A 12,245-nucleotide genomic window follows, 5' to 3' on the forward strand; every position below is an offset into this window, starting at 1 on the left:
AAGGCCAAACAATTTGAATAACTTACAGCCAGCTAGTGAACTGCAAGACTTTATCTTCCCTAACCAAGGACAGTTGAAAGCAAATGGTTTATACCTCCCCTCCCTAACCAGAGAATACATAACTTAAATACATAACACCCACCGGCCAGTGTGGCTCAGCGGTTGAGCCTCGACCTATGATCCAGGAAATAATGGTTCGATTCCCAGTCAGGGCACATGCCCAGGTTGCGGACTTGATCCCCAGTAGGGAGCATGCAGGAGGCATCAATGACTCTCTCATCATTGGTATTTTTCTCTCTCTCCCCCTCCCTTCCTCTCTCTGAAATCAATAAAGACATATTCAAAAAGTAAAAAAAAAATTATATATTAAAACAACAACAACATAACATCCTGGGCGAGGAGATAGAGGACAGAGACCCAATTAATGTCATTTGTGCTAGCCAAATCCAGGGACAGATGAAGTCAGGGGAACAAAGAACAAAAACCCCATTAAAGTCAGACAGACCCAAGATAAAAGTTAAACAGTAAAGCAGACCAAAGAATAATCCCAAACTCCTCTATCGGCTCATTTTGATGCATCAACATATTAAAAATGTACCTGGAAAATGAATGTTCTACTGAAGCCCCCATCCCCTGCCCTAAAATTCTCACCCCAGAAGAAAGAAAAAACCCCTCAAGACAAAGAGCCAGTGCAGGCTCTCTCTGGACCACACCCATGCCCCTTCTTGGGCATGAACTTTATACTTCCTCCTAAATTTTAAGGGTCTCCACAAGACTTGCAAACAGGGGAGCAGTGGTAGGCAGCTACTCGTCCAGGGCTTACCCCCTGATCCTGTCTCCAAGGCCCCCTTTTTGTCTGATTTTCCAGTGAGCTAACAGCAGCCCTACTTTTGCTCACTCCTTTCACATAACATTTCTAGGGATCCAAAGCAGAGCACTGCCTAGGCTCTCTCCTGTTGCTTTTTCTACCCTCTTTCCTTTGTTTCACTGTCCCCAGCTTTAATAAATGTACTCTCAAAATTACCCAGATTTGTATTGTGAAATATTTCCTGCATGAAGTCAAGAACCCACATACTACAGGCCAGACTGTAGCTGGTGGCATCTGGTAACACTTCTATCTACTTAAGAGAGGGTTCCCTCATATTACAACGGTTGTACTTATTTACCAATGGCTATCAAAGAATTTCTACAACAAAGTTAATTTCAATTTACTTTTATGTAATCAGATTAGTCTAGGGCAGTACTTACAGAAAATAAGATCAAAGATCAATGTGTAAAAGAACTTCCAGAAGCAAAAAAATTCCAGCACGATTTTTACATTACATTACATTACATTACATTACAAGCAGTAAGTAACTCTGGCCAAGAGGTTTGGAGCTCTCCTTCATTTGGGTTTTTTGGGTCTCAGGAAGGATGGTGCTTCCTAATGGTTATTGAGACAGGAATTTGTAACGGGGATGAAGGGACCTGATCCTTAGTAGAGTGAATATGCTTTTGATTTATAACGGGCAAAGGAAATGAAAGCACATAATGTTTAGTTTTCTCTCTCACACTGTGACCTTGTTAGAATTTTAAATCACTAATTAATTTATTTAGCATTTAACAAGCATCTATTAATATGTCAGTAACTGTGGTAGGGACTTGGAAATATAGTTTCTAACTTCAAATAATTCATAATCCAGTGGACAGTAGCCTGACTATGAATTTAAGGAGAAGGGTAGGAGATGAGGCTGATTAGGTAGTAAGGGAGCCAGTTCATAGAAGTCTTTTGTGGTAGTTTTTAAGCAGGAAAATGACATGATCAGTTTTATTTCTCAGTAAGATAATTCTAGTAGAAGTGAAAATAGGCCTGGAATGAAAAGACTGAACTCAGGGAGAGCAGTAACAGGACTAAAAACAGCTCTCCCTATAAATCTGGTTGCTGCCATATATTCTCCCCCACCCCTCACCCCCCATTCAAAGAAGCTCTGCAGGCTGACATAGGACCACACAGATGGAGTGTAGGTAGGAAGGCAAGCCGGCGGCAGAGACTGAGGAGGGAAAGCAAAATTATGAACCCGGGAGCTACACAGTTCATGGTTTTTGTCATTTTTTAAAGGATCAAGTCAAACATCTTTGAAAAATTCTGCGTAAGCTGGATGCTCTGGTATTGAATTTCAATGACATTTTTCTTCTGACCCTTTGATGGAGATAAAAAATTTCCATATGAATAGAAAGAACGAAACCACATTTACTTTTAGCCCTTTTTCCTCCCTTTTAATGCATCAAACCAGTGTGGGTAGCAAATGTTCCTTGGCCCCCTCGGGTGGAAAACAAGTCAGTTCCCTTTGAAGAAATGACAAAGCATGGACAGCTGGGGGATTTCAGAGGTATTTACATCATGGACCAAACAGAAATGTCACTGCAAGAGGCAAGCAAACAAGTCTTGGCACACAGCCCCTTTAGGCAGTGCCCTTGAAGGAGATCAGGCAGTAATATGAGGAGAGGACATGAAGCAGTCCAGCCAATTCCTACCTGCCTCTGCTGGCACGAAACATCAGGTCAGTTCTCATAATGCAGTTGGCTTAGCAGCATAATGGAGGCCAAAATTACTCTTCCTGTTTCCTACTCAAAGTAGAGGCACCTCAAAGCTGTGCTAAGAAGTGGGACAGGCTACTGTGAACCATTGTGAACATTTTGACCTTGGGGCCAAAGACCAGCAGTTGGATCCACTCACTGCCCTGGACCTGGGCAACCTCACTCTGTTCCTTCCCTCTTATACACAGCCTTCCCAGAAACACCCATCACATGAAATTATAAGTTCCTAAGAAATAAGAAATCACAAAGGAGAACAACAGACTTGACTACTAGCAGTAAACAAACAACTCCATCAAGTTAAAAAGAAAATAATTGCTACAAATAGGACAAAAGATTGATATCCTAAGTAGATATAAATGTTCAAAAAATATAAAAATGTTTTTAAAGAAATAAAAATTAAAACAAGCTGCAATTTTTAACCCCCAAATTAGCAGATTTAAAATAATTCTCATTACTAATAAGGGTGCTTTGAGATCATTACTCTCATGCAAAGGGAGCCAGAGTATAAACTGGTAAAATCTTTTCTGAAAGGTAACTGGGATACATAGCAAAGACAGAATACTTTTTTTTTTACTTAGTCAACTGCAGAAATCCTCATCTCTTTTTTCATTGCTGATGTACCAAATTACTTCTGCTGTTTGAACTGTCACTACATCTCCTTTCCTTCCATTCACCAAACATACAGAGGTGAGCAAAAGTAGGTTTACAGTTGTTTGTATGAAAATAATACATAAATAATACAAGAGTAAACTGTTTCATGTACTCATAACTGTCAGTCTACTTTTGCCCACCCCTGTATATTGAATGCTTACAAATCCAGGTAGGCATCTAATTTCAAAGAATTTTGGTGGAAGAATTAACATGTAAACAACTAAAAAAGGCACAGGGCAGAACAGATTACCTTTCATAAGTGAAAAATAACAAAGGATTGCTAAAGCAGTCTTTTCTTAGGTTGCATTTCCTAGATTTATTTTTCCTTTCCATCCTTAAAGAAGTCATGATTCCATAACCAAATTATTATAAATGCCTCCTACTTCCCTTGAAGGAGCCTCTTTCCCACCCAGAATCGTTCATGTTCCCCCACCAGGTTACATCATTGCTCATTCCACGTGGGACTATTCTGTTTAAAGATCTATAACTCCCTGCTCAGCTTTCAAGGCCTTCTACATGCTGCTCCCACCAACCTACTCAATCTTATCTCTCACAATTTTGAGACAAAATTTCCACTGAAATTCCAGCCAAGAATCAAGAATGTTCCTTGAGTACCATTCTAATTTGTCCTACTAGGTCTTTACATTTTTCCTAATATATTGAAATTTATCCGTTTTCAATATAATACTTTTATTCCCACAACTCTGAGAAGTGAAGGGTAGATGGGGAGAAAGAGATGAGGGTCTCTTTAACAGATCTTGAAATGGGGAGGCAGTTTGAGTTGAGGCTCTGAATCATTCTCTATAATAGCAGGTTCTGAGAAAGTCATGTTTGGCAGAGCTTCTGGCTAGAAGCCACAGAACCACCAAATTCAGGCTTGTCCTTAAGGGACATACAACTACACTACACTTGGCAGGTGTGGAAAGAGCTACTGGTGGTGGCCAAATGAGCTACAAAGGAATTACTATAGCTAGGATGCTGTTATCCTATATCCAGACATCAAAAGCTATAATCCCATTTGGTAATATTAAGGAAGCACTATTAGGTGTTTTGTTGTTGTTGTTGTTTTAAAGTTATAATGGTACTAAGGTCTTTGTTTACAAGATAAAAATATTGTTTATGTTTTAGAGATACACACTGAAATATTTACAGATAATTCAACTGAAATAATTACAGATGAAATTATATCATAGTGACTTGCTTTAAAATAATCTGGTGTGACAGTGGGTAGATGGGTAGTGGCGCATATGAAACAAGATTGACCATGAATTGATAATTTTTGAAGCGGTGTGATGGATCCATGGGAATTCATTACATTACTTTCTCTACTTTTGTATTTGTGTGAAATTTTCCATAGTAAATAGTTTTTAAAAATCATGATCTCTACTATTGCACCCCCACCAGTACATCAAGGAGAGCCTATTTCACAGGACTTCATATTCATTTGGGAATGAAAAATAAACCCTTTAATGGCCAAGAGTTAACTTCATTTTTGGAATACGAATAGCCCAGACTGGTAACTAGAAAACGGGTCCTGGAACACTCTCTAATCTTGGCAGTAAGTCTCCTTGCTATTTGAAAAGCAGAGCCTCTAAAATTCACTGTGGAGCTTAGCCGTAAGTTCTATGATGGCAGGGCCCGTGCCACTTATTCACCATTGCTCCTACAACTGACATAGCACAATGCCTGCCTCATAACTGATGCTTAATAAGTATCTGTTGATTGAATGATAAAACAGAATAATAAGTCAGAGGATAGCAGGGGAACAGTGTCCTGGGAGGGAAAACAGAGAAACTATAATCCCTGGGAAAGCAGTGAGTCCAAACGATTTGTTTTACCATTGACTCTACAAGGGCCTTCCCACAAGGGTTTAGCAGATGTTGTGGGGAATGAGGGTTAGGGTGCTGCAAGAAATACCATACGAAGCATAGGGGAACAATTCCCCTTCTCCTAAATATCTAAGCCATCAGCCCAGGGCATGCTGGCATTTAAATTCAGGTTTAAGCCTCCATTTCTCAGCTGGTCTGAGGAAACTTGCTGCTGTGACACACCAGCCTGCTTGCTTTCCAGTCTGTCAGTGCTATTATTCAAGGCAGAAACTTATTCAGCAGCCATCAGGGAGAATAGCTGCTCTTCTTGTTACCCATGTACTTATTAAATCTTTCCCCACCTGTTCCTCTGAGGACTCTAAATGCATTTCTTATCAAAAATCCTTGCAATAGCAACAGGAGGTTTTCCCTCTGGAAACCAAGTCCTGTGATCTGCCAGACAGTCTCTGGGAATTATTAAAGCCCACAGTTCTGTTCTCAAAGCAAAATCAGAAAAGCACAAAATTTTGTTTCTCTGCATTCATGAAAGTTCTCAGTGAGGTGGACTTCTTTTCCAAAATCAGAGGGAAACTTGCTCTTCTTTTTTCCCTCCTCTTGGGGAATTCTCTGGCCCTTTGCTAAGAGGGCCCATCTAAAGGATAATTGGATGAGGAAGGACATCCACTTGGAGACAAAGAGCACTAGAGCAGGGAAGCTCACCCTCGCAGAAGGAAGCAAGAACAGCTTGGAGCTGTGCAGAAAGAGGCATCATAGGTTACTATTAGTTTTATAAAATATTTTTCTGGTTTATTATAACACAGGCCCCAAAAATACAAGTGGGGGACTCTGCAGTATAGACAAAATAACAGTACGTTGATAACACGATTTCATTTCTAGAACAAAGATGAAAATAAATTGTTATTTATGTAAACTGGTTACCTAACATTATCAAGGTTTAAAACTGTTAACTAAGTCTCCCTCCTGGGAGCACGCCTGCGCCTTTGTCTTTGCCTTTCCCTGTGCCCCGCCCCAATGTTACCATTACCTTCCTCACTCCCCAGCTCCAAGGGCCCTTCCTTTGCCTCTGTAACTTGTTTCCTAAGCTCATGTCTTCCAGGAATTACGTCTTGCACCTCTGTAATTTCACCAAATAAATGTCCTCATATAAAAAAACAAAACAAAACAAAACAAAACAAAACCCACAAAAAAACTGTTAACTAAGTCAGGCAGTAGCTTAAGCCCAGTGGGTCTAACACCCTCCCTCCTTCTTACTCATTTTCCATCAGGAAGTCCACGACGTATTTTTTCATGCAGTAGAGATGGGCGTCCACAAGGCCTGTGTGGAAACGTATTCTAGGGTGCCTGCAAAGAGAAAAGAGAATAGGGGCTCACAATCAGGTAACATGGGTTTTATCCTATTATTAGGTAGTAGGCATTAGAAAAATTTTAAGAGCCATGTTGCCTATACCCCACTCTGGGGAGACCAAGGTGGTGGATACCAGCTCTGATCCAACCACAGAAAAGATCTTCTCTTTAGAGAAGCCCCATTTCATACTTTATGAGGCTTTTAGGCTTCTAAAGACATCAAACAAAAACAGATAAGCCACCAAATCACTGACAAGCCACCTTCTATTCTATCACTCCTACCCACAAATCTTGTCACTAACCTTTTCCTGCTTGTACTCCAACTGCCCCACTTCCTGCAAGCCATGCTGTAGTCGTGCTTTCCTCCAGGATTTGGCACATGCTACTCCATTTTGCATAGAAGATAAAGTAAAATTCTAACTCCCACTTTTATATACTTATTCACCAGGATTTCCCTAGTTATACTTCCTCCAGGAAACTTGCACCCAAATTTGTATTCTCACACTCATGCCCACCTATATTAGATAACTTATCATACACTAAGATAACAGCCTATTTACTTGTCTCTCTCCTACTAGACTAAAAACTCCCTGAGGGCAGCCCGGCCAGGTGTGGCTCAGAGGTTGAGCATTGACCTAGGATCCAGGAGATTGTGATTGATTCCTGGTTGGGGCACATGCCAAGGTTGCAGGCTCGATCCCCAGTCAGGGGCGTGCAGGAGGCAGCCGATCAATGACTCTCTCATCACTGATGTTTCAACTCTCTCTCTCCCTCTCTGAAATCAATAAAGATATATTTAAAAAACACACAAAAACTCCCTGAGGGCAGAGATTTATCTTTATAGATTGAGCCCTTATCTCACACAGAGTAAATGTTCAATAAATAGTTGCTGAATAAACAAACAAATGAATATATTAGGTCAAATTAAGGCATCTGCCTGATTTGCTGTCTATGTTAGTTTGCCATTTTGGTTTCAGCCTTAAGAAATGTCATGCTTGCCCTGGCTGGTGGGGCTCCGTTGATTGGGCATCATCTGTGGACCAAGAGGGCCTGGGTTCAATTCCTTGTCAGGGCACATGCCTGGGTTGCAGGTTTGATCCCCGGTGGGGGAGAGTACGGCATGTTCACCTCGTACCAGAGGCAACCCATCAATGTTTCTCTCACATCGATGTTTCTCTCTCTCCCTTCTTCTCTCTCTCAAATCAATGAAAGCATGTCCTCAGGTGAGAATAAAGCAAGGCTTCCAGAGGATGCTCCTTCAGAAGGAAGCAGCACTAAAAGCACCCAGAATCAAGATGAGTGGGGAACCATCCCAATAAACACATTCGGGATTTTTTAAAAAAGAAAGTAGGTCTCAGGTTATATGTATAAGTAAAGGTAGCGGTATATAACACAAAATCTCCTCCTATGTCTCTGGCATATTCAATATCTTGAGACTAACGACCACCTGTATTCTGTGGTGGTATCACTGGCTTAATAGTCAGCTAAATGAAAGTTGAAAGGCAGCTTGATGTAGGAAAAGGAGCAATGACAAAGAATCAGGGCTCTAGTTCTGAACTCACCACTAAATATGGCACAATCTTTCTTCATACCAGTTCCCTGTTATAAAGCGGAGCATTATGCTTCAATTAGTCCTAGAGTTTTGTGGAGGTACTTTAGGAACTGCTAAGGGAAGCCTGACTAAGAATAACTCTGTGTTCTAAGTTTATATCTTAGGCTTCTAGATGAGATTTCACTTACAGAGAAAGTTCCACTCCCTTAAGAGAAAATTAGAAAATGATTGCAAATTTTTTTTTTTAATCCTCACCCGAGGATATTTTTTCCATTGCTTTTCAGAGAGAGTGGAACGAGGAGCTAGAAACATCATTGCGAAAGAGGCACACATTGATTAGTTGCCTCCTGCTCACGCACTGACAGGGCCAGGGATTGAGCCTGCAAATGAGGTACATGCCCTTGGCCACACTTGAACCCAGGACCCTACAGTCCGCAGGCCGATGCTCTAACCACTGAGCCAAACTGGCTAGGGCATGACTGCAAATTTTATACCTTAGATAATATATTCATTAATTTATTCTATTCAACAAACACCGAGATCTATCATATTACCTACCTGTTGCAGTTATTAGGATGATCAGAAATTAAAGTGTGTACTTGGTAATTGTTGTATATTGGGCACTCATTAAATGATAACTATTCTAATTACCATCATGAGCCAGGTACTGTGCTTTGGTACTGGGGACACAGAGCTGAAATAAACAGAGCTCCTTAGGAGCTCACAATCTAGTAGGGAAGACTACATGTTGTTGTTGTTTTTTTAAAATATATCTTTACTGATTTCAGAGAGAGGGAAGGAGAGGGAGAGACAGAGATAGAAACATCAATGATGAGAGAGTCACTGATCGAGCCCGCAACCGGGCATGTGCCCTGACGGGGAATTGAACTCCAATCGCCTGGATCCTAGGTCGACGCTCAACCACTAAGCCACGCCTGGCCAGGTGACTACATGTTAAAAAACATTTTACAATATACTGTGGTATATAAAAATGTAGGGAGCTAGTACAGAAGAGTATTCAATGAGCTGTCTAAGGGAGCAGGCACAGGATAAGGTCTCACAGGGGTGGATAAAGCTTGGGTAGGTTCTGAAAGATGAGAATAAATTTGCTAGGCAGTCAAAGCTGGAAAAGAATATTTCAGATTGAGGAACTAGCATATACAAAGGCAAAGAGGTAATGAAAAAAACAACAACAACACAACAATCCCAGGATACAATGGTAAAAAATTAAAGCTGGAGAGGCAACCAGAGGCCAGATCATGGAAAGCCTTCTATGACTCTTAGATGTCAAGTTAAGGAGTTTGGATTTTGTCTCTTAGGGGACGAAAAACCATGGAAAGTTATTGTTTTAAGTAAACAGTCATGTGCTGCATAGCCATGTTTTGGTCAATGACAGACCACATATATGACAGCTGTTCCATAAGATTATAACCAAGCTGAAAAATTCCTATGGCCTAGTGACATCATAGCCATTGTAAGGTTGTAGCACAACTCATTACTCATGTGTTTGTGGTGATGCTGGTGTAAATAAATCTACAGTGCTGTCTATCATATAAAAGTATAGCACATACAATTATGTACAGTACATAATACTTGATAATGATAATAAATGACCATGTTACTGGTTTACATATTTACTATACTATACTTTTTATCATTATCTTAGAGTATACTCTTTCTGCTAATATAAGTTTGTGTAAAACAGTATGCCGTGTTACACCAGCAGCAGGCTCACACATCTGTTTACCATGTCTCTGGATTGCATCATTTTCTCTTGTGTTTGATTTAATCTCCTATTGTTTTATATAGTAACATTCTGTATCGGCTTATAGCCTAGGAGCAATAGGCTATACCATATAACCTAGATGTGTAGTAGGCTGTACCATCTAGGTTTATGTAAGCGCATTCTATGATGTTGGCACAACAATGAAATCACCTAACAATGCACTTCTCAGAACGAATCCCTGTCATTAAGCAGAGCATGACTATACATATACATGGTATGCTGGCTGTGTATGTATTAACTTAGCTGAGATGGAATTATGTTATGCAAAATTCTCTTTTCTGAATGGTTCTGAGTCAGCGATGGCCACAGGAGATATTTTGTGTGACATTTAGAAGGCAGAAGTAAAGCTGCAGCCACATTTGTAATGCTCGGAAGGTCGATGGATGGTGCCAAGTACTATGGCTACTTGCACATGACGTCACTGACATGCTCGCTCACCTAGTAGGCATGGAACAGTGTCCAGTCCTGCAGCTCCTCTAGATCCTGCCAGATAGCCTCCTTCAGCTTCTCTTGCAGATTACCCACAGCAATGAGGTTGAAGGTGGTGAGACAGATGTGGGTCCTTGTTTTGTTCTTGCTCTTGTCTGCATCTAGCTTTCCTTTCTGTTGACCTGGCTGACTGATAGCAATTGCTGTCCTTGTGTAACTTATAGTCCAGAGCAATAAAGGTTATAGATGGTGTCTAGAAATCTCTACAGTATACAGGAGAGCACAAAGGAAGAAGGGTCAATTCTCAATTCTGCCCAGTGTGAAAAGGGTCAGAAAGTTTCACAGAGAAGTGTTATATGAGCTGAGTCTTAAAAGAAGAGCAGGTATTTAGACAGGGAGAAAAGGATTAACTTTGGCTGAAGAAGTGCTAGGAATGGCGAGAGCAAAAGGACAGAGCTGTAAAAAGGAATGCAGAAGTCAGGGAACTATGAACAACTCTACATAGCTATGTTGTAGAGTGCTGAGTATGGGGTTGCATTGGGGAAATGGGGAAATATAAGGTAAGCGTGGTTAGATGGCTGAGGGCTTTAGGAATTTGTAATTTATCCTGTAAGCAATGTGTTTACAGGTGTAGGAAAAAGAAGCAGTAGAAAGCAAAGCTGAAAATTCTGGAGAGCGTTGGAAAAAAGAAACAAGAGGAGGCAGAGGAGAATGGGGTAAAAGACATGAGTGAGGGGACTGGTCCTAAATAGGACAGAAACTTCTTCCTCTAAGGCCAGAGAAAAGGAACTGAAGGTGGGTCTGAGTAAAGATAAAATCATGGGTAGGGGTAGTATGCTGGGGAAATCAGTATCTGGTAGCCAGGATTTTCTTGCAGGAGGAGGAGGCAGAGCTATTTTCTGAGGGAAGAAAGTGGAAATGGTTGAGAACAGATACTGACAGAAGTGAGGTGGTTCAGGACAGGTATAAGAATATGGAGTGGTCTGAGGGCTCAGCTAAGATCGGAAGCATGAATGTACAGTGGTGCCAATTTACAACACTGCATAATACTTCTCCCGAAGTCTTTAACAGAACAGATGTAGAAGTAGACAAGGTAGATGTTAGAGTAAGCCAAAGTTGAAGGTCATGAGGGCAGACACAGCAAAAGGACAACGAGTGAGGATATGGAGGGAAATGCCTAAAATAATATCCCATAGAGTCTACATTGGAAGAAAAAAATGAAGGCGAGAACAAAGGCAAAGATGGGGTGTGGGGGTCGGGGGGAGTGGGGGGAAGGAGGGAAGGGCTGGTGAGGGAATGAAAGACATAATGGGACTGAAATGAAGGAAACAGGATTCTACATAAAGATGGCACATTAAACACAGGCATGAAGCCCTATTCCTTTTGAAAGCTCATTAAAGTGACAGTAAAGGGTTTTGTTGTTTTTAAAAAGGCATAACCCCCAAGGACAAAGATGAGGAAAAGAGAGGACAGAAACAAAAATTTGAAAGCTAGAAAGCAGAAGAATGGTGTTAACAGATTTAGCATATCTAAGAAAGCTGAAATCTAAACCAGCTCTAAGGAAAGTTGAGTAGCAGCCTGATTTGTACTGCAGAAGCCCTGAAATGATCAGGAATTGGCTTAAGGAAAAGGCTTAAGGATGTATGACTTCATAGCAGTGAGAGTTAAAAGTATAGAAAAATAAGAATAAAAGTCTCACTGCTACACTGGACAAGATACCTTGGGAAAGGTTCTTGATCCTGACTTCTACAAGTCCCTCTGCACTCCTCCCCCACAAAACTGCAAAATTAGAGAAATACTTTAAGAATTTATGGCTGGTTTGCAGCCATGAGGATACTAATTTAAATAAATAGTATTTCACGACTTTCCATACCATTGGGAAAGTAATCAAGAGTGTAAACCCATTTTTCATCATATCATCATCCCTGAAATACAGATCTGGCCATGATCTTGGAGATCTCATTCAAGTTCTTGTCTTCCCTGATATAAATGTCTAAACTTTCCAAGATGAATGTGTGAACATTTTATTCCATTTAAAAGATATCCTTTAGAAGCTTGTTTTAATTTTTCATTACTC

General features: G+C 40.6%; 1 protein-coding gene across 2 annotated transcripts in view; it reads right to left on the bottom strand.

Annotated features, from left to right (window-relative positions):
- The window catches only part of EIF2B3 (eukaryotic translation initiation factor 2B subunit gamma), a 65,964-nt gene that overhangs the window by 21,343 nt on the left and 32,376 nt on the right, over positions 1-12,245 (bottom strand). For both annotated transcript variants that reach the window (XM_081145168.1, XM_081145167.1), the window contains exon 6: positions 6,309-6,398. In XM_081145168.1, the coding sequence (XP_081001294.1) occupies positions 6,309-6,398 (90 nt within the window). The remainder of the gene's footprint in view (positions 1-6,308; positions 6,399-12,245) is intronic.

Source organism: Miniopterus schreibersii (genome assembly GCF_964146895.1).
Source record: "Miniopterus schreibersii genome assembly, chromosome: 8".
Classification (NCBI taxonomy): domain Eukaryota; kingdom Metazoa; phylum Chordata; class Mammalia; order Chiroptera; family Miniopteridae; genus Miniopterus; species Miniopterus schreibersii.